Consider the following 20169-nt stretch of genomic DNA (forward strand, 5'->3'; position numbering starts at 1 on the left):
TTTATTATGTCTTTAGGAATATCCATTAGCAAAATAAATACATTCTTGCTTTTATTTGTTTCTGAAACAAAATAATGTGAAGTTTCTTTCATGAATTTGGAAAAAGATTCTGTTATGCTAATGATTCACAGCTGCCACAAATTGATTTTGGCTGTATAGTGTGGCCAAGTTTTGCTAAATTCTGCTAACACAAAGCAAAGACAGTGTGGGGAGATATAGGTTATGCAGTCAGCATTGACCTATGTTGCATATCAAAGGCAGTGAACTTATTCCAGGTTTACATTTTGTAAAGGTATGGTGAACCAAGACTTTAAGTTTGCAATTTTAAAGTGTCAAAGGAACTGTCTAGGAAAAGTTTATCTATAGACAGAAAGAGTAGCTTTCAAAATTCTGTAAAAATTTCATTACTGTTGAATTTTCCAATCTACTACTGCTCTCGGATTTATTTAAATTTTTTCCACCCGTGATAGCTATTTGATCTCTGCATATCTTAGAAACAAGGTATATATGGCCTTAGTAGTCCTTTTCTCCTTACCAGTTTCTGAAGTAGGGGAACAATAATATTGACGTTTTTTCTGATTTTAAATACTAGCTTTCTAATAAAATAGTTATATTTCAGTTACAAAGAAGCATCAATCATCATTCTTTTATAACATTTTAATACTTTAAATCAGAAAATATTATGCTTCCCAGTGCTGCTGAATATTCATAAATCAACATTTATGCTCGCAATGTCTGCCTTTTCTGTGCATTTGGACAAATAATTTCACCTTTGTCTTATTTTCCAAACCTTCAATAATGGAAGGGATTTTTTTCATCCTTCAGTTTTTGCATTGAACGTATTTGAGAATTTCCAAGCTTCCAGACTGAAGCAAGGCTTTGAAGTAGTACACAATTATATTTTGCAGCTTTTCCTTACATCCAGTTTCAACCTAGATATTTCAACTTTACCTAGAATTAAAATAGTTAATATGTAAAATGTATTTTATCTAGTTTCTCCTTAAACATCAGAAAACCTTACTCTTATGAAAGCTTTAGGATAGTAATTTATTAAAACATCATATGAGGGGCCACGCAGAAGAGAGGTTGCCAGATCTGTGTTTGAAAGGCTAATGATTTACCTTATGAGAGATACAAATTTTCAGGATACACTCAGTGAGAAATCACTCTGGTATGCCAGTGACGACATGAAATGGATATATCACTGATTACTTGTAAAATGACAGTTATTGTTTATCTGATTAACATTTTATAGATGTATGCTTATTTTAGAATGGATTAAAATGATCTTCAGCTTTTGATGTGCCCTCATGTCAAATTGTACATCTAAGCAGGTTTTAACTCATGTTTGTTGTTGCACATTTAAAAATTAATACTTCTCCTACTGTGTACTGACACAGGAATGCACTTAGCAGAGCTGCATTACACCAGCAAACGCCCATTCAATTATTATAAGCTTATCAATATTGACATCTGGCTGCCTTTTGTGATGTATTCTTTAGAGCACTATCCTGAAACTTTGTTGTTCCTTCCCTTTATACTCATTTTAAAACCATGGCAGTCATTTTATGCTATGGTGATATTTGTTTGCATCATGGCAACAGAAAATAACACTTTGTGTGGGGCTTTGCCAAATACACTATTTTATATAATGTAGCAAGATAAGAAAGAGGATTTAACCACTTATTCAAAATATTTACAAACAATTCCAGCATTTTAATTTTATATAAATCTACATGGATATATAAAAATAAATTTAATGTTAAGTTAGCTCTTTAAGTAACATTCAAATTCTTTCTGTGCAGAGTGATTCACTAGTCCTCAAGTGGTGAACATCGTCTCATCATTGTCAGAAAAGAATTCCCAGTACAATCTATGCAACCAGTTCAGTATCTGAAATTTCAGAATGTTTAATTTCTAGAAGTAATTGGTTCTTCTTTACTTAGACTACAACTATTATCAGGAATGTAGGATGCACCTTGTATTAACAGAAAATTAAGCTTGCATTTTTTTTGAAAGGTATTGAAGATCTTTTTAAAGCTCAGTAATTAACATCCTTTGCAAAGCAATTGATATATGTTGCCGGATATTATTTCCACAGATAATATTGCTAAAAAGATAAATTTACTTTTTAAAAGATTACTGAGTTTGCCCTTTCAAAAATCAGATAACTTGTAAACTTGGAGTTGAAAACCATCTCTTTCTATAAGATAATTGACATTATATGTAGGTTTTTATTACCTTTTTGGCATATCTCTTGTGGTTTGATTGTGTATGGGAGAACTTAGATACAGACTTGTTCAGTGTGAAACTCTGCCCATGCAATGCTGTTTTTTGATTTGGTCCATCTCTCCTCTGTTCTGCCAAGAACAGACTTCTACAATTTGTATGGTGTATGAATAGTCACATTCCAAGCCCCTTTAATTTTTAAACTCCTTAGAAAGCTTATCTAACAAAATTCCTTCATGTTCCTTTTCTCCTGAGTCTACCCTTGGACCCCCGGCATTCTGCCAACACTCTGTGGTAATACACTCTCATGGGTTGCACCTCCAAAAGTCTTCTCCAGACTTCCTCATGTCCTTCCTACCTTTGGTACCATCTGTTTCTTCTGTAAAATCTTGTTCTCCTTGTACTTCCACGATGACACCTTCTTGAACCTTGTCTTCTGATTTTATGGCCTTTCTTTTATTTTGGTTTGTCTTTACTTTTTCAGACCTCAGGAGCTGACACTCTTTGATTTTCTGCAGGCATTTTCTTACCTATTTTATGTCTTCTGTTCACACAACTTCAGTTGCTCCTTTGTGCCAATGCACCTTGCAAAAGTCCACTTTTTGTCTCATTTCCCTTTACCCAGCCCAAATGTCAGATGTCGTCTCTGACCTTTTCTTTTGAATGTCTCATTTTAAATAGAAATCTAACAGATTCTTTTTCTGTTGTTGTTCTGTATAAAATTTTCCAGTGAAATCAGCCCTGTCAGCCCATGGAAAGAGCAGACTTTGTTCTAAGACTTTCATGTAAGAAAAAGGCAAAAACACATGCCTGAGAAGTTCAGCAGTAAAGTGCTGTGACAGTCAGCAAGTGTGACATGGCTTCTTTGCTGTGGTTGGGTTTCTGGTTTTTTAAGTTAATTTACCATCCTTCTCCCCCATCCCTTCACCCCTTCTAATTGCAACGCTCTTAGAGACCTCAACTTGTCAATAGCGATAATTCACTTTCAGCAATATGTTTCCCCTACCTGCAAGTTTATTGTAGAAATATAGTCTGCTTTCCATCTGCTTAAGAATACCTATAATCATTTACTGTTGTAAAAATGAATGAAGTTAAACAGTATTTGCCATAACACCAATGCCCCAGTCATAACACTGCTGAGCAGCGTCCAGTTGGACTTCACGCTGTGGGTCACAGCCCTCTGAGCCCAGCAGTTCAGCCAGTTGTCAGTCCACCTCACCGCTTCCACACTTGTTTGTTGGTCGTCATCTCCTCCCCACACTGTTCCTAGTTTGAAGGCCCCCTTGCCAGGGTGGCCTGCCTGTTGGCAAAGATGCTTTTGACTTGGTAATAATGTGGATTAAAAGCTGGCCTACCCCCTTTCCCACCACAGATTAAACTAAGCTGCAAGTGTTAATGGTTTAACTGGTTAGCTTTTCCTGGCTTCTTATCAATCATTAGGTCTATAAGAATTTTGAAGAAAAGAGATTTATTTTGATTATGCATCATTTGTTGCAGGGAGAGGTTGTTTTTTCCAGTGTACCAGAAATGAAATACCATGTGACAAATACTTTGCATTCCAGATTTTTATGTAAAAAATATCTGTTGGGGGCAGGGATGGGCTCTTCTTCTAAAGAATTCTGCGGCATGCACTTTGATTTATTCTGCTTAATTACTGTCTCAGCTACTTCGTGATTGCTTAAGCTACAGCAGTGAATATTCAGGGAACAATTTTTCATTTTCAAGGTCCTCACACCTGTCAGGAGGCAGGATATTGAAGGAGGATGTACAGTCACCTAGATGTAAGGTATTCAAAGCAGATAAAGTTGTTTCAGGATGCATGGGGCACCATCCTGTCAATGGAGGAGGTGGGATAAAAGCACAGTTTACTTCAACTTTCTTACTGCCCAAAGGAAGAACGTATCGGGGAAGCCTTTATTCCGCAATGACTCAGTTACATCTTTTCTAGCTTGACTTTCCTCCTGGCTGATCATCAAAGTACGAAGGGTCTGTGTCTTTTCTGCCTTCAGTAAAGAGAAACTGATTTCCTCCTGGTTGGTGCATGTGAGTGTAAATACTTAGGTGACAAAAATAGAGCTGCCTTTCTACTCCCTGTTCTGCAGATAACATGTGAGCTCATAGATGCTCTCCCTCTCCTCTTTCCACCTTCTTATGCAAACAAATAAGTTGTATTTGAGACTTGAGCCTTTAGAGATGTATCATTCTTTATGGACATTGCTATAGCTTTTTACCAAGTGTTAAATGTGAGTGGCAGTTCCCTTCCAGCAACTCTCAGAGAGGCACAGGGTATGTTTTGGAAGTAAGGTGAAAGTGTCCTTCATGGTATATGTGGAGTGAAGATGAGAAAAAGAAAAGCAAACTGATTCTTGAGCAAATGCAGAGGAGCGGACTGTATTCTGGAATATCCTGGAATGGTGAGAGAATATATGCATTAGCAGCCAAATAGCTCATTGACTCACCAGTTCCTAGATAATTCATGCAATCACCTCTAGATTTTCCGTAGAAACCAAGTTATCAAACTGGGGGTGGGGCAGGGGGTGTTTGTTTTGTTTTGTTGTTCATTTTAGTGCTTTTCTTTTTGTTGTACTAGGTTGATGGCAGACTTAGTGGAAAATATCTTCAGATTTTCCATTTAAAGTTTGTTAGCTCAACCAGGTAAGACTGACAGCAGAAAGCATGGAAGAAACAGGGAATATGTTTAGTATGTGCTTTGCCAGTTAGAAGAGCTCTTCAGAGCTGCATGTGTGGTAGGTGTTTTTTTGAGTTTTTTTTAGGGTTAGGAGAAGGGGGTTTTGAGGAGGTAAAGGGTTTGTAAATACTTTTTTACTTACAATACTTGCTTATGCAAATAAGACATTTATAATTAAATGTCTTATTTTTATGGAAAAAATTGAAAAGGAAGAAATGTTTTTAAAGTCTTTTACAGGCCTAGATACAGCCTGGTGTCTTACATTTTATTAATTAAAAGACCATGAGGACTCGAATATGTATTTTATATGTACCCTGTGTTCAGAAACACAAAAAAGGGGACTTGGACCATTTCCAAAATTCATCTGTAATTGCACTTATACTGAATGTAGTTCATGCTGTAGCTCCTTGGAGAAACCCTGAGGTCATATAAAGACTTAGCAAATAAGATCTATTACAGGTGAGATTTGCCTAGCTGTAGCAAAGGCGGTTTTACAACCACCAACCATCCATACCTTGTCTAAATAAAGTTGTACAAGTTTTACTTTATGACCAGTCACTTGCATAGTCTGAAAATCTTATTCCTTGAGAGACAATCAGAGATACTTTCTGGGTGTTTCAAAGACCACATGAAACATATACACAGACATTATAGGGTTTTTAACTTATATATGCATTAGCTCTCTAAAATATTTGTTTTAAAAAGCAACACACACACACATGTTTTAACTCTGGACCAGTTTCATGGACCACAAAACATTTTTATAGCTGACTGATATGGTTCTGAATTGTAGATAAAGACATCAAGAAAAACAGTGTTCATTTTCAAAGGACTTGCTTTCATTACAAGATAGAAATTATTTGGGTGGATATATTCCTATTTTCACTTAAGTGAACAAGGTTATACTCTACTGTCAACTTCTGTAAAAAGCTTTTTTTTTAATACATAATTTCTGCAAAGATCAATGATTTTGAAATTATAACTTGCCTCAAATATTCTGGAAGACAAATTATCAGTAAATAAAGTATATGATTGATGTAATTGAATTAAAGGAAAAAGAAAACCTTTAGGTTCATTGAGATTACATCCTTAAATATTACATTCTTGCACAGAAAGACAGACGTCAACATTTGCTAAGTCAATGAAAAATTTCTTAGTGGCTTAACTAGAAATATTTACAGTCTAGGGTTTTTTTTTAATATTTCAAATATTCTTTGTATTATTAAAATTATGTTTTTGTTTATAATGATAAATTAGTATATCAATTTGCCATGAACCAAGATTCACTGTGGGAAATACAACTTTTTCCAGGAAATAAGTCATATCAAAAAAACAGCTGAAAGAATAAGTGATGACCTAGCTGTAAATTCAGCACTACATTTTGTTCTGTAAGAACTACATATGACCACTCCAGTTTAATCAGTAGACATGTTTCAGTTTTGCTGGCATAATAAAAATGTCAGTTTTTCCATTTGTGAGACAATTCTTGCTAACTGTGCAGTAATAAGCTGGTAAATAAACTGTTTTTACAAAACTATGAAATGGCTATTTTTGAGTTGGAATATTTTGTTTTATTATAAGAGATTCTATAAATTTTTAGGTAAAACCTGGGAAAAGGCAGTAGTATTAATTCACCTTCAAAGTTGCTCTGCTAAATCTTGGTCTGTTAGAAGTAGTTGAAGAAAGGTGTGTCTACTTGGATATTTTTTTTCAATTCTGAATCTTATGAGATAGGCCCAAAAACTGGTATTTAAAAAGGAAGATTGATTTATTTATTTAGGAGTGTACACCCATCAATCACCAAAATGGAGGTGGAGAAAGATCCTTTCTTTCGATCTTCCTGTGTCTTTCCCCCCCTACCTGTTTTTTCTTAAAGATGAAAGAATCAGCAGCCCAAAATGTGATTAAGGATTTATCTTATAAGCGTACTACTGTTGAAAGGTCTTTCTGATCCAGTAGTAGTAATGTATACTATTGCTTCTTTTTTCTGCCCGTTCAAAGCTGAATTTTCTCTGAAGGCACCATACTAAAATGACAAAAATCATAGAATTGATTCTGTGTATAACCGGTCTCTTTAAAAAAAAAATATTCTTTAATAGCTTTTCAGCTGGTATATGTGTTAAGTACACCTTATTGAATCAGTTAATCATTTAACAGAATAAAAAAGGTGGCTAGAGGCTAGCCTGGATCCACCATACAGCCACCAGTTCTACGAATACTTGGTGGCTGTTGACAGAAAGAATGTGTCATGCAAGGAACAGACCTCCTGCAGCCTATTGCCTATGGCAGTGCTTTTATTCTGTCATTAATACCAAAGCGGGCTTTTATCAGTTTTTTCTTTATTGACAACTGCTGGTGTCCTGTCCCCTAAAAAATAATATCTGAAAATTAGCTAAAGGTTTTAAAAAGAAAATTTGATACCAGCCTTCCATACAATCTGGTTTTGAAGGGGTTTTGTGTTCATTCAGAATGCTTTTGTATTGCTTTGCGCTGGTTGTCTCCTTTGGAATTTCCTTGTTGGTTTTTTTTTGTTTTTCTTTTTTAAGGACTGCCTGTGAAATGTATTTTGCATTAATGATACTGAATGTGATTAAGTACCATCGCGTTTCCTGTAGACATCATTGTATTTATTTTACATTATGTGGACTATTTGTGGGTGTCTGCAAAGATCACGCTTTGTCCTGTGCTTTTCCTTACCTTATGGTGCAAGTGATGAGGGTTTCTCAAGATTTGTATTAGAAGGACAAAAAAACCCTTGATTGCACTTCTTACAGGAAGCCTTTTGTAGATAGAGTTGTAAGATTAATAAATGATGGATAAATTCTTTAATAAATGGTTCATTGAACCAAGGATCAACAAGGAATAGCTTGGTGCTTATAAGATATCCCAGGCAACATCTCACGGTGCAATTGGGCCCATTAGCTGTGATGACACCCTGGAGAAATACACAGGAAAAGTAATGGGGGAGGTTTATTTTGTCTGATTTCAGAATAAAACAGTGAGAGAGAGGTCACGCAGGTATGTGAATATGTCGCCCCCACTCTGTGTTTTGAGGAGGGAAGGGTCTAACCAGCAGTGGTTTGAAGTCACAGCGTTAGCCTGGTTACTATGCCTCTTCAGAGTGCTCCAGCGTGCTCGTGGAGCAGCACTGTAGATCTCTTAAAATGTGTCTGTGTCTGGATGCTTCTTAGCAGTGAAGAAAGTCCATTTGTCCTGTTCCACCTTTTTTTTTTGTTTTTGAAAAGGAAATTGAATTCATACATTCACAAGGATATTATTTCTATGATAAATTTTCTTAGATGGGTGCTGGCATTTCCTGCTGTTTCCTCTCATGATTTACTTCAGCTTTGTAAACAATTAAATAAATAAAAATGTCCTTAGCTACTCTGCCAGCTTATCCAATCCTCTGAGTAAAATGTTAATAGAATAGAAATTTTCTCTATTTATTCCTCACACTTGCTCATGGATCTCAAAAGAGCTAAGAACAAGTAATCTCATTATTTTATGCAAACTTGTTTGTAAATGTATGCATTATACTATTAAATAAGCCTTAAAAATGTATTTTTTCCAGATAGCAGGTGCTATAGGGTTGACTGTCCCTGTAAGTCTGGAGTCATCCCATTGTAGCTTGCTGTTTTTCTTAGAACTCTTTCTTTCAAAGTGTTTAAAGATAGCTATATCTATCCTATCATTCATATTTTTGCCATTTGCATCTTTGTGGACAGTCAGGTTTGCAGCATGTCATGTCTTGAGATGGTCACGCTTATGTTATTTGAAGAGGATAATAAATGTGTCTGAATCAACCTTACCCTAAGCCTAACAGCCCCACCTGGCAGGCAAAGAGGACAGGAGTGGCAATCAGGTAGCTGGGGCTGGAACGTAAGCTTGCATGTGGAGCTAATGTGGCTGTGAAGATGCAAAAAAAGCAGCTAATGGTTATGGTCTTGTCCCTAGAGGTACACTATCTTATCAATGGCTACTGTACTCCTAGGAGTGAACAACATTGCAGAAATACTACTAAGAGGTCCAAGTTTGCAGCCTCGCAGCCTTTCAGATAGCTCTGTCACATTGGTGAATGTAAATAAAGTTACTGAGGTGTGCATGTGTTTCTAGGACTAAACCCTCAGATTACTTCACCTCCCCCCTCTCTACTTCATTCACACGTTGTCAGTATGTTGTGTTCTGGGCTGAATTTGAGATGCTGGTTGCTTTTATTAATTCCCTGACTTTATGTTTGCTTAGGTATAAAAACAGAGAAATCTCTTGGATTTTCCTGTGTAATATGAATTAAATGCTAGATAGCAATCTTTCTCTTTTGTGTCCGTGCATGCCTGCATGGAGAATTTCCTGTGGCCATGATCTCTGTCCAGGCTGGGAGATAATTCCGTGCGAGGGCATGTTGGGCATTTCATCACACCAGAGGGAAATCTAGGTAGTGGTTCTGGTTAATGCATATTTTTTTGTGATAATGCATAACCTGAGGAAAAAGTGAAGGCAGTTCTTTCAAAGGGATAGAAATTAATGCTGTGAAAATGAGGAAAAATACCAAGGCTGAGCTATTTTTTGTCAACTTTTCTGGCCAGAGAAAATTAGCTTATTTCAGTATCTGGAAAGAGAGATATTTCATGGTCTCATGCCACAGCTTGCCTGCTACGGAGTGAGCATAATGCTTCTGGGTCACATCAGAGTTACTCAGTGCAGACAGCTTGAGTCCGCTATACAAGAAAGTTATGGTGGTTCTGCTCATATGTGCTGGATTTACCTTCCAAAGGAGTTCCTATAGCTGCACAGTTACAGCCAGGCATCCGTAGAACCAGACAGGGTGGTACTGGGCTGCAGCCTGCTTGTGCCTGGGGGAGAGCTACCAGGCCCATAAGCTGGTTCTGTCACCCTGTCAGCGGTCCTGAGAAGGAGGACCCCTGGGAGCTGCCAGGCTGCAACGGGCTCCTTTGGCCGTATGTTGATCACTCCTCCAGGTCCGGCTCTGCCTCAGGAAGGACTTGTGGTGCCTTTCGTTTGTTACCACCCGAAATTCATGACTGAAAGAACAGTATGAGCCCTGTCTCCCATTTGATGATTGAACACTTTATTTCACATTTCAAGGATTTAAATGTATCATACTTTATCTGGGGAATGAGAACATCCTAAACCATTATAAAGTATTCTGGACTGTATCTAATGCTATGCTGATGTGCTCTGAAGGAGAGCAGACATAGACGTGGTTTTCATCTGGTCACTAAAGCTGAGTTTACAATTCTGTTGCATTTCTAGGGCAGCGTATACCTAGCAGAGCTTATCAGAAGTTGTTGAGTTTTATTTTTCTGATTTATACCTAGGGAGCAGATTTTTTTTTTTTTTTGGGGGGGGGGGGGGGGCTGAGGTGCCAAAGGGACAAGGACAACCCCCTCCCCCCCCCCCCAAAAAAAAAAAAAAAAAAGGAAAGAGTTATGCCTGCACTTTCTATTAACTTCAAGTAGAAGTTTGATGTTCCATGTTCTTATATGAACACAAACAGAAAAGTCAACAGTTACAAGTGTCTGACTGTGCTTTTTTTGCTGCAACCTTCCCTTACAAGATTGTAAGAAGTCTTAAACTGTTATGAGACTGTTAAGATTGACAAAGAGGTGGTGGTGTTACTTTTCTTAGAAAAGGATTCTGATATTCTCATGTGTCATGGTTGTGGTGCTATACCTAACCTCATTTGAAAGAAAAAACAACACAGAGGGACAGCAAGAAGAGTTAAAAAGCATCCTACCACCTTTCTGATCAAAGGGGATTTCAGACTAAATTGCAAAGCAACGTTTTTTTAAGAGCCAGGGGGGCAGAGAGGGCTGTGATTAGAGTCACGCAGGAAGGGGTGTGTAGAAGCACCAGGAAACAGAGCCCAAAATCTGAGATTTTTTCAGAACCACAATTTCTCGCAGTATTTGGGGAGATGAGAAATTCTTTTGATTTTAAGCCCAGAGTAAAAACAGAACAGCTGTATTTAAAATTACTTTCTGCTTATGGTTGAATTTACTGTTGTATCTTTTTGCTAATAACAGTCATGGAAAGACAAAAGCAAGTCTGTCGGGTACCTAATTTTTTTTTAAGAACCAGAAAGGAACAGCTGGGTTTTTATAAAAAAATGAATTGTCTCCTTCAGAATAGTGATCTGTGAACTGAGCATGACATGAAAAGAATGAAGTTTACAGACACAGTCGCACAAATTCAAAGGCACACCAGGTGAGTAACGTAGTTTACTAAGGATCAGGATTGCTTCTTATCCTAAAGGCACTGGGAAGATCAGAAAGCAGATTTCACAAATGTTATTCACTGATTTATGTTATAAGCTAAACACATGCTTCAGTGATGGCAGTGTCTGATGGCATCTTATCTGCACAGGCAACTCATATTTTTTTCACTGCTAAAATCTTTACCATTTCTGTTTAAGAAGAAACATATTATTACTTCATAATGAATATCACACTTTCCTTTTTTATCTGTGCTTTGCTGTCTCTAAGAGTTGAGTGACTTCCAGTGTTAACGTAGAGGTAGCATTAATCCTTTGCAAGTAGTGGAATCAGCGTGTGATGGAAGTTACTTACTGTGCAAATATGGAACTAGTATGATTCTAAGTGCCATATCAAGCCCCACAGCCTTAACAGGTTGGTTAATACAGAATTCTTAGTGTCTGGAATGCTAAATCGATGTAGGAGAGATGGGATCCATCTAAAGCAAAACATTATCAGGCCGATGGCACATAAAATCTAAAGTCTTAGGAGGAACTTTTCATTTAAAGAGTAGACAGAAAACCAAAAAATCAGTGTCAATAAATAAATAGGAAAAAAGAAACATCTTTAACTGAATATGTGTACATAGACTGTCTCCATAGTAATTATTGCCATTCTGGAAAGAGATGGAGTTATTCACAGCTTTCAGCTCAGTGCTCAGCATGTAAGAAAAAGGCAAATCTGAGGTTATGAGTTATTATAAAAACCCTGATGACATTATTACGCTATTGTATCAGGCAATTTTGTATCCATATCTTGACCATTGCACATTATTCTGGAAAAGGAGCTATTAAAAGGGTATCTTTAAAAAGACTGGGAGATCTAGGAAGGGTAAAGAGAAGGCCTTTGAGATGGATCAGAGGTAGAGCTCCACTTCCACACACGAAGAGCCTTGTATTGCTGGGGATGATGAAAGTGCTCAGAAACTCCACCTGAAAGTGCCTGCCTTCTGCAACTTGGTTCAGTGTGGGTGTCTCAATACATCGCATCACCTAGGCTGTTATATCTACCACCTACCAGGATGGACTTTCTTGTGTTTTTTAGGCTAAGGACATGAACAGGTATTAGATTTGACACAGGATGAGGATGAAGCCTTTAGCTAGCCTTGAAAAGGCTGGCCAGAGATTTGGGAAAGGTATTTGCCTGCTTTCACAGTCTGCCTCATAGCAGATCTGAAGCATATTTTATTGACTACTTTGGAAGGTAGTAAACTGAATGTCCTCACCCAACATAGCAGTTTAGCTTGAGAAAGGGAAGAAAGAGAGACCTATAAATAATTTTAAAGTTTCAACATCATATGACAAAAACAGACTACTACAGCTGTCCAGTACTACAGTGGAGACTCAGTTCAGTAGACCCAAATTCATTTTTACTCAGAGAAAAGCACTTTGCTTTCACCCAGAATTTAAGAACACTTTTAAAATCTGGTTTGTTTTAAATGGTTCATTAGGAAATTAATTTTTTTTTTTAAAAAAAAAGTTAATTTAGTTGAGTGTTTTCTGAAATAGTTCCTTTTCCTTTACCTTTCTTCGTTGTAGCTGGCACCTGTCTCTGTTATAGCTCTTTAAACTGTCTGCGGACACCCAGGCTGGAGATGGGGAGGTATGGGGCTTCTCCACCTGTCTCCTCCAGCTTTCAATTAGCTATTCGGTTTTGCAGTGCAATGTTTTTTCCATCCTTCTTTTTTTTTTTCTTTTTTTATTCCCTGCCCTACTCCCCCCAACATGTAAAAAATCCTCAACTGGAGAGGGCTCTTGCATAAATTACATTAAACATTCTTCAGTTAGAAGTTTGGAAAGTTTAACTTCCTACACTTTTTGTTATATATGGTTTTGAGTTGTAGCCAAAAATACATCAGCCTTCTATAATTCAATTTTTTCTTGTTTTTCTAGGCAGGATTGAAGATGTAGCTATTTTTTTTATTGTTAATTTCTGGCTCTGCTAATTGGGTTTTTATTCTCCACCCCACCCCCACCCCTCTTAATTTGTATGCATTGAATTGACTTTAATTAAAACTGTTTGACAGACAGCTTCTTCCTTTATTCCTGTAATTCCTTTTTTCTTAATCCTGACACACCACAAAATGTCTGCTTTCATTTACTCTGGCATCAATTCACTGTAATTCCATCAGAGTCACTGGAGTTACATTGAATTCACTACTGTATAAGCAGGAACAAAATTTGATCTTATGATTGACAATTACAGACATCTGAATGGAGGAAAAAGCCACAAATTTTTCCAGTGTTCAGTCTGTAGTCTTGATGAATTTCATGTCACCAAGGAATGTGTAAAGTGATTATGTCAGTAACCATGTGGCAGGGAAAGAAATCTAAACATATGAATATGAGAAATGGATATTACTAATGAACAAGATAGCAAATTAGCATATTCTGACATAACAGAATCATAGTACAAGTCAGCTTCCTTGTAAGAAGTACGCTACGAAAATATTTTTTTTCTTTCCCTGAAATAAAAGAGAGAATAGGAACAACTTAAGCACATTTTAAGTCATTACTCCTAGCCATGCTTGCCTCTGGCCAGTAATCAGTATTTCATTTTCTGAAACAGCAGAGAGTATATTTTTCTTATCTATGAAATCATATGTTGTAATTAGTTGCTTCTGAGTTGCATGAAAGCATCTGACAATTTAAACTTTACAGTGATTTTTATTTGCCCTTCAGGAGAGTGATTTTGTTTTCTTAACTGTGAAAGATTAAGCAAAACTACAAAATGGTGTGTATAAACTTTACATCTGGTCCTAATTCTGCCAAAGCCTAAAACATCAGTAGTTTAGCGCCCAACGGTTAAAGTGCTATTTCCTCATGTTTAATGGACTCTCCCGTTCTGCAGAAAAGTGGAAAGGAAGAGGAAGAGCGGGGTCACATTTTGAGTCAGCGCGTAGACGGAGTAGAGCTGTCCTTTATCATATCTCTGGACATCTACAAAGAAGAGAGAAGAACAAGTTAAAAATTAACAATGTAGGTGTAATTCCTCTGTTTTTTAAAAATATACTCTTAGTACTGTCTTTTTTTTTTTTTTAAGTGCTGTAGAAGGACAATGAGTACCTGAGAAATGTCCTAGTCATAATTTTACAGTAGCAAAAGGAGTAAAGTGCAGTTCACTTAAGTGCTCATCTGTCTGCTATCATACTTGTTACACTTCTGTAAACAGATTTATTTAACTCCAGGAAAGCCACATTATAAAATTCTCAAAACTTAATTTTAGGTTCCAATTTACATTACCATCCTATTTTTTTCATTTCAATGATTACTATTTAAAAAAAAAAAAAAAAAAAAAAAAAAAGGCAGCTCAGAAAGATATTGCTCTAGCTGAAAATTTCTATGCTGTGTAAGCTCACACTTCATTTAGGCAACTTTTCATGTGAATCTCACACTTTGTGCAAAGTAAATTTCTCTTTTCATTTCCTAATTGAAGTAGTAATGTTTCTTTCTTTAAATTACTTCTGTGTTCCTCTACTAATTATAACTAATAAGTGAGATTGTAACCTGCCCTGTGAATGTTGCAAAAACCAAATCAAACAATAGACAAACCTACAAATATAACAGCAGAAAGACTTCTAAAGAAATATGCTCAGGAGTAAAAAATACCTCTCCTGCTCTATGGACCTATGTTTCAGGAGAAAAAAAGTAATACAGAGGAAAACTTGAGAAGCATAGGAAATCAGTAGGTACATATAAAAAATTGCTCAAATAACATCTGAGAGCCTGTTCCAACAGTGAGAGCCTATAGTTATTAGAGGCAGGAGTAGCAAAAAGAAAATTTTCTTGAAAATTCAGAACAGTACTTAGTTCTTGTTTGTATAACATTAACTTTAGAAAGCTAAAATCTTTGACAAAACCACAAGAAGGAAACTGTTTTATTTTGTTTTTAATGGTTAGGGGGAGGATGGAAGACAGACAGTGGAAAAAGTAACCAAAGGATATAGGTCATTAACCCCCTGAAAAGGTGATCTGTCACTGGGCATGTTCCTTTTATTGGTTCCCAAAATTAAGCAGCAGTGCAAATACATCCTCCTAGATATTATTATGTTAGAAATTCAAAGCAGAAAAATCTTGGTATAGATTAAGGACATGAAAATACATAGGTGGCATATACCTCAAAGGGCATAGTCACTTGCATTGAATGTAAAATGTTAAAAAGCTAAAAATTATTTAAAATGTTAAATGTTGGAAGAGTGTAAAAATTTTTAAAAATATAAATGCAAAATATGACCATGTCTTCCAGTGTTATTTTCATAGCACAGCAATATTTTTATGAACATGATTTTTAAATAGCTTTTCATGACTTTCCTGTAGTGTCAAAATCCTAGTGTGGATGCTGTTATACGGGTTTAACACATTTGTTGTCAGGCTACTTTACTGCCTTTATTTCATAGATTCTTAGAGCTATGAACGTGATGTCATAAGAGGAGCATTTTCCTCTCTGTGATTAAAAATGGGCTGATGCTAACAACGGTGAGAATTCAGCCTCTAAGATTCATGAATGAGAACCAAGAATGGAGAAGGCAAGAGGATCAGTATTTCAAAAGAAACACAAAGAGAAAGGCTGTGACAGGCAGGGCAGATGTAATTAAGTCTGTGGTCATGTAGTTGTTGTCTTTTTATAGTCGTAGTGAATAACATCAAGATCAGAAGTAATGTTAGCTTGCTGAATACACGGCATTGTTTTGTGAGCCTCTTCATTACTGGAACAGCGTTAACCAGCAGCACAATGACAGTGAACAAGAATTTTGTTAGTAAATAATACAAGACAGTTCATGTACCACATGCTGCTTTTGAAGAGGCTAGATGTTTTTGTTAAAACTCTGAAAGGTGAAAGCTAAGGGTTTATAAAACTGATGCTTAAGACTGAAATCTTTGTTGCAGAGACCTTTGCTGGTCAGATCACAAAGCCGTAAGACACATGACAAAGCTAGGTGTAGTCTGATGGTGAAGGTAGTCGGTTCTGGAGCCGTCTTACTGTGAGTCTGCATCAGTATTTTGCTTTAGATAAGGAGTGCAGTTTTAAAGAGAATCAAAAAGTTATTCCTACTAATTGTGCTAGGATTCATGGCAGTCCTGGGCACGTGAGCTGGATTCCCTCAGATGAAACTAAACCAGGGGAGCTGCTCCAAGTACTAACAGCTGTTCCGTGCACAGAACCAGGCTAGAGTTGGTCTGAAACAACCTCCTCACAGCTCTAAAATACGTAGAGGAATGATGTTTTCTCTTCAGCACCATCTGTTCCTTTCTATATGTTTATTCGTATTTGCAGTACTATGTCCTCATGTATACAAAGATTTAACCTACCTGTCCGGCAGAAAAGCATTGCTTTTCAGTCAGAATTCACCCAACATAAGAAGAAATAATTTGCCAGATTCAGCTCCCTCCTCATTCTATTTAATCTGTTCCTTATTTATCCTCTTCTTGCCCCAGCATTTACAAAAGTTACTCCATCAACAGGACCCTCTGTTTAAATAAGTGCAAGGACTACATTAGAAAAAAAAAAAAAAAAAAAAAAGCATTAGTTCTTGCCTGCATATCAGTATGTCATATTTCATCATGCTTTTTAAAAAACCTAATTGCTGCATTGGAAGAAATGCATCTGTATGATCAAATTATTGTTTTGTCTCATTTCTTTTTTCTCTCTCTTTTTCAGAATGTTTTTGTAGATAAACCAGCATTTCCAGAATACAAAGTTTCAGATGCAAAAAAATCCAAATTCATACTGTTGCATTTTAGCACTTTTAAAGCTGGCTGGGACTGGCTTATATTACTGGCAACGTTTTATGTTGCTGTGACTGTACCTTACAATGTTTGCTTTATCGGCCACGATGAGCTGTCTACAACTCGAAGCACAACTGTCAGTGACATTGCGGTGGAAATCCTTTTTATCATCGGTAAGATATGTTTGGGGGTTGTTCGGGACCTTCTTTTTGACATTTAAGGTTTTCACAGAATGTATAATATAGAAAAGGAAATCATCATCGCTTTCATGATTTCAAAGAAAATCAATTGTAACTGTATAGTTTTAGATTTTATCTGAACTTTAGATCACCTTTTTTGAAAAGAAAAAACTTTAAATTGATTCAGGTGGTCCTGCTGTTACTCAAAAGGGACTTTTGACCTCAAGGAATGTTGAAAACCACTGTTTCACCTTGTGGATGCCTAAAACCTTTCCATTGTAGGGATATACCCTGGAATTACTATAGTGTGTTCATAATGTACTTATTTTTTCTATTACCTTTCACAAACACTTAGAAGACACATTGACTGATAGCTGAAAATCACCAGATTTTGAAAACTAATGACATAAGACTGAAACTCATACTGCAATAACACAAATGTACAATATCAATATGCTATACAGACAAGTTGAATAGAATTTAAGAGGTTGTAGCTTGTCATCTGGTCCGCTCTCTAAACTTTTTATTTCAATTACCCATTTAATTCTTATACCTTTAAATAATTAAAAAGAAGACAAGCTCATATCTAGTAGCGGCCTTGTAGCAAAGCAATTTCTTTTTTTATATTATCTTTTTTTCAATTTCTTTGTGAATATAGAAAAGAATCCCTGACTAGATTCACACAGGTTTTTCCTTGGTTTTGTTGTCATAATACCACTCAGTGCTGTCACACTGACAAACCATAACTCAGATCTGTTGATAAAATGCAGGTGGCAAAGATATTATTTTAAAGAAATAAGCAAAGTTGAATATGTCTTTCTTGAATAACAAAAGGCTTAGGACAAGTTATAAGAGAGAAAGAAAATTAACGAAAGTATAAAATCATCCTCAGATTTGAAACTTGTTTTCTACTTTTCATTATTTTTTCCTGAAAAAGTGTAGCTTAAATCATACATTAAAAGCAGTGTTATGATCTTCTCTAAGAGAACTAATCTGAAGATTCTTAAACACTAAGCAACAACTCAGAATGTCTTTAGTTTAACAGATGTTTTTCTTACAAAAATTTTGAAAAGTTTGTTCCATTTCACTGACAGCTTTACTGTAGAGGGTGAGACTAGTAGGTGATGTGGCTGATGGAAGGATCAGAAGTTATGATGGATAAATATTTGTTTTTTCCTCCTTTGGACACTGTTTTGTCATTAGGTTTAAGATCTGATTTTCCCCTTTTATGCTGTTAGATCTTGGTGGACACTCCTGTTAATGCAAGCAATTCATATTCGATGATACTCAAGCACTACAGTAAGAAACCTATATTTTGCAATGCAGATTATCAAGGATCGTCTTTTGTCTTGTGTAAAAAGAGCAAGGTTACAACTCTAGTCAGCCATAAATGATGCCGCATTCCATTTTAAGGAATACAAAATGAATAATTCCACTTGATCTACCTAGGCATCTTTATAAAAACCAGCAGATTCAAGGTTATGATGTTTTGCTAATGGTTGTATCCTTCACCCTACATTAGTGAAGATAACTGGTTTGTGTTATGAATGTGTTTATTAGAATATGAGTACAAAGAAGTGTAGTGTGTATCTAGCTGATTTGCATGCTGTAGTATTCATCTGAAGCAAGACAGATGGTGCACTGCTCAGTGCTACTTTTCTGTTTCTATCTTGTTGGAAATATGGACGTATCAGAGAATGAAAAGCAATGGTTTCTCTATGATCAACTGATTATCTGGGTAAGAAAATTAAAAGGAAGAAGATTTTCTGTAAATTTTACTTCATATTTTTTGCTTGGACTTTTAAGTCTATCATGCAGGAAATCAAAGATGATTGTAACTAAATACATTCAAAGTATAGAAAGTACTAGAAAAGGCTTCTTTGCCTAGTTATGTCACCGGTAATCACAAACACTGTACTGCAGCACACCAATGTTCCTCCCCCTTAGTTTCAATAATGGCTCAATTTTGCCCAAAATAATTGTTCCTAAACTTATTGTATATTTTTAAATTTGTGGCTCTGGGAAAACATTTATGGAACATTTTCAGGACATTCTCATACTGCATTTAAAGCTCTGCAGTGAATTTAAAGAAACTAGTGTGTTTATAGCCACCTCTCAATGGTCCCTTGTCTGTTAAAATGTTGAATTAAAATGTCTCAGAATATGTGTAACTATATTGAAAGTAGTAAGATTGACAGCACACATAAATTTAAGCATAAATTTCAGGACACTGTTGCACTGTGGCTCTGCCAAGCATGTCTTTGATGGATGATCTATGTGCTCTGAGAAAAGTCAATGAGAAGCATTGAGTAAAGCTTTTTATGACACTGGTGCCTCAGAAAGTCAGTGGGGAGATCTGTCTGAGATGGGGCCTTCAGCTATTTTACGGGTCTGTAATAGTGGATTGAGGTATCACAACTCTACAACGGTGAATTGGAGAAAAAGGGTCTATCTGCTTTGGTTTTATTCAAATTTCTCAGAGCATAGAGTAATGTTCCTTTCATACATAACTTGCATAAACTCTTACTTGGACTTGGCAAGGTCTTTGGTTTTAGCTAGGTTATCAAAGGGAATGAAGGTATGACAACAACAAGGAGAGATGTCTGCGCATCAGTTCAAGGGACATAATAGGGTAGAGGCTAAGGGCTTCCTTTAAGAAGAAAAGTTTGCACAAATCTAGTGGCTAAAAAAATTTTTTTTAGGCTCATCCAATTTGTGAGCCAGTATATGCTTTAGCATGACAAAAATACATATGGCAGTGTTCTCCTGACTCAGGGTAATTATAAGTGAGAGTGTTAATGTGAATTAAATTATTTATGATAAAAGAGCACATCTAACTAGAGGTTTAACTGCTTTAGTCTTTAAAATTCTCTAAAACATATACAGAAGATAAACAATAATAATAACCCATTTTATGATGTCTTTGGGGAAAAGGTAGGAGAGGGAACATAATTAAGCCTTCTCAAATTAAGTTAAAATTATTTTTCATTTGATGTTTCTTGTATGTGCTAGTGCTTTGATAACTTGTGTGATGTGATGTTTGAGTGTACCTTCAGATCTCTTTTCCTCTGTAA

General features: G+C 36.2%; 1 protein-coding gene across 3 annotated transcripts in view; it reads left to right on the forward strand.

Annotated features, from left to right (window-relative positions):
* The window catches only part of KCNH8 (potassium voltage-gated channel subfamily H member 8), a 195918-nt gene that overhangs the window by 79019 nt on the left and 96730 nt on the right, over positions 1-20169 (forward strand). For all 3 annotated transcript variants that reach the window (XM_055806728.1, XM_005234661.3, XM_055806729.1), the window contains exons 4-5: positions 14041-14168; positions 16849-17089. In XM_055806728.1, the coding sequence (XP_055662703.1) occupies positions 14041-14168; positions 16849-17089 (369 nt within the window). The remainder of the gene's footprint in view (positions 1-14040; positions 14169-16848; positions 17090-20169) is intronic.

Source organism: Falco peregrinus, chromosome 5 (genome assembly GCF_023634155.1).
Source record: "Falco peregrinus isolate bFalPer1 chromosome 5, bFalPer1.pri, whole genome shotgun sequence".
NCBI lineage: Eukaryota > Metazoa > Chordata > Aves > Falconiformes > Falconidae > Falco > Falco peregrinus.